General features: G+C 40.9%; 1 protein-coding gene across 1 annotated transcript in view; it reads left to right on the top strand.

The window, feature by feature from the left end:
- The window catches only part of MKLN1 (muskelin 1), a 123,645-nt gene that overhangs the window by 81,233 nt on the left and 40,769 nt on the right, over positions 1–1,643 (top strand). The window contains exon 11 of the mRNA XM_045288776.1: positions 1,187–1,408. Coding sequence (XP_045144711.1) covers positions 1,187–1,408 — 222 coding nt within the window. The remainder of the gene's footprint in view (positions 1–1,186; positions 1,409–1,643) is intronic.

The raw sequence follows: 1,643 nt of genomic DNA, 5'->3' as shown, positions 1-1,643 counted from the left end.
CATGAAGGAGGGAAGAAAAACGAGGAGCTGATACCAAGGGCTCAAGTAGAAAGAAAATGTTTTGAAAAGGATAATGGCAACATATGTATAAATGTGCTTGACACCATGATTAGGTTATAAGAGCTGTAAGAGGCGCCAATAAAATGATTTTTTAAAGAAAAAAATACATTATGAAATTAAAAACAAGCAAAAATATCCCACTAAAATTTAAAAAACTGCTAAAGAAATAAAATATCAGTAAATTGATTAAACAGAGTGAACACATTTACCTATAAATTAGATACTAAATTAGTGAACTGAAAACCACAAGACAACTTAAGAAATGTAGAGAAAAGGGTCAAAAGTTTCAACCTCTAGCTAATGAGGGTTCTAGAAAGTGGAGGCAAGAGGGCCTGGGGTGGGGTGCAGAGGAGAGCACGCAAGTTCTCACAGCTGGGGACAGGCTGGCACACAGGTGAGAAGGAAGTCTAACATGCAGATCAGGATGAGTAGAAAGAATCCTTACCAAGACACGCTCACTAATAAAACTTCAGGACCAAGGATTGAGAGAGAATTTTGGAATTTGTCAGAGAAAACTAGTTCGTGGTGTAGGTGAGCATTTGAGGGTAGGTGGGAATGTGGTGCCGAAAGGAGGCCCAGTTCCTCATACCGTGATGCCGTCTGAGGACTGCCTTTTCTGTTTCTCTTGCTATTTTCTAGCAGCATAATGTGCAGGGTTTTGTATAAGAAATACAGAGAAGTGAATTTAGACGTATCACTCTAAGGCACATCACTGTTCTTTTATTAAATGGCCACAAATGAACAAGGTAAGCACCCTGGAAGCACACTATGAGGAGGGACATGATCGGTATTCACTCTTAGATAAAAAGCCATACTTAGTGCGTCATTGGCTGATGCTGGTTAGACGTATATGGTTCCATGAATATAAAAGCTTTTCAGCCCAACATATTTTACTCTCACTTGGAAAAATGGAAACCAGAAAAGGTATGTTGTATGTATTTAGAAACCCACTCAGTCACTGCCATATTTCGTAGTATGTGCCGTGATGATTAGGGGCGGTGTTGAGTGTCGTTAAGCATAAAATTCCGTTTGTTTGCAAGAATTTAAAACTGGACACTTTGGTTTTGCTTAAGTCCACATGACAGGATTGAACTCAAACGATCATTCTCTTGCTTTGCCCCGGTAGATGTGTATGGATTCAGAAAAGCATATGATCTATACCTTTGGTGGTAGAATTCTGACGTGCAGCGGCAGTGTGGACGACAGCAGGGCCAGTGAGCCCCAGTTCAGCGGGCTGTTTGCTTTCAACTGTCAGTGTCATTCCTGGAAGCTTCTTCGAGAGGACTCCTGCAATGCTGGGCCAGAGGACATCCAGTCTCGGATAGGACACTGCATGTTATTCCACTCCGTAAGGATGTTTTGTGCATTTTTAAAGTATTTTTGTAAAGTATCTCTCAGCAGGAAAAGTGATGCAATCTAATTCTTCAGTCCAAGATAAAGCCTTTTCTTGAGTCCAAGAAGTAAATGATGAGTTGACAGTGAGAGTAGTGAATCTTCCTCTAACAGGGGCCGTCACTAATTAATAGAGTAATCATCGACCGCATAGTCTGACATAGTTGTCACCTGAAGGCCAGTCTAAACAG

Source organism: Echinops telfairi, unplaced genomic scaffold, assembly GCF_000313985.2.
Source record: "Echinops telfairi isolate 266 unplaced genomic scaffold, ASM31398v2 ScPeMD7_23;HRSCAF=83, whole genome shotgun sequence".
NCBI lineage: Eukaryota > Metazoa > Chordata > Mammalia > Afrosoricida > Tenrecidae > Echinops > Echinops telfairi.
This window is presented reverse-complemented; position numbering and strand designations above follow the sequence as displayed.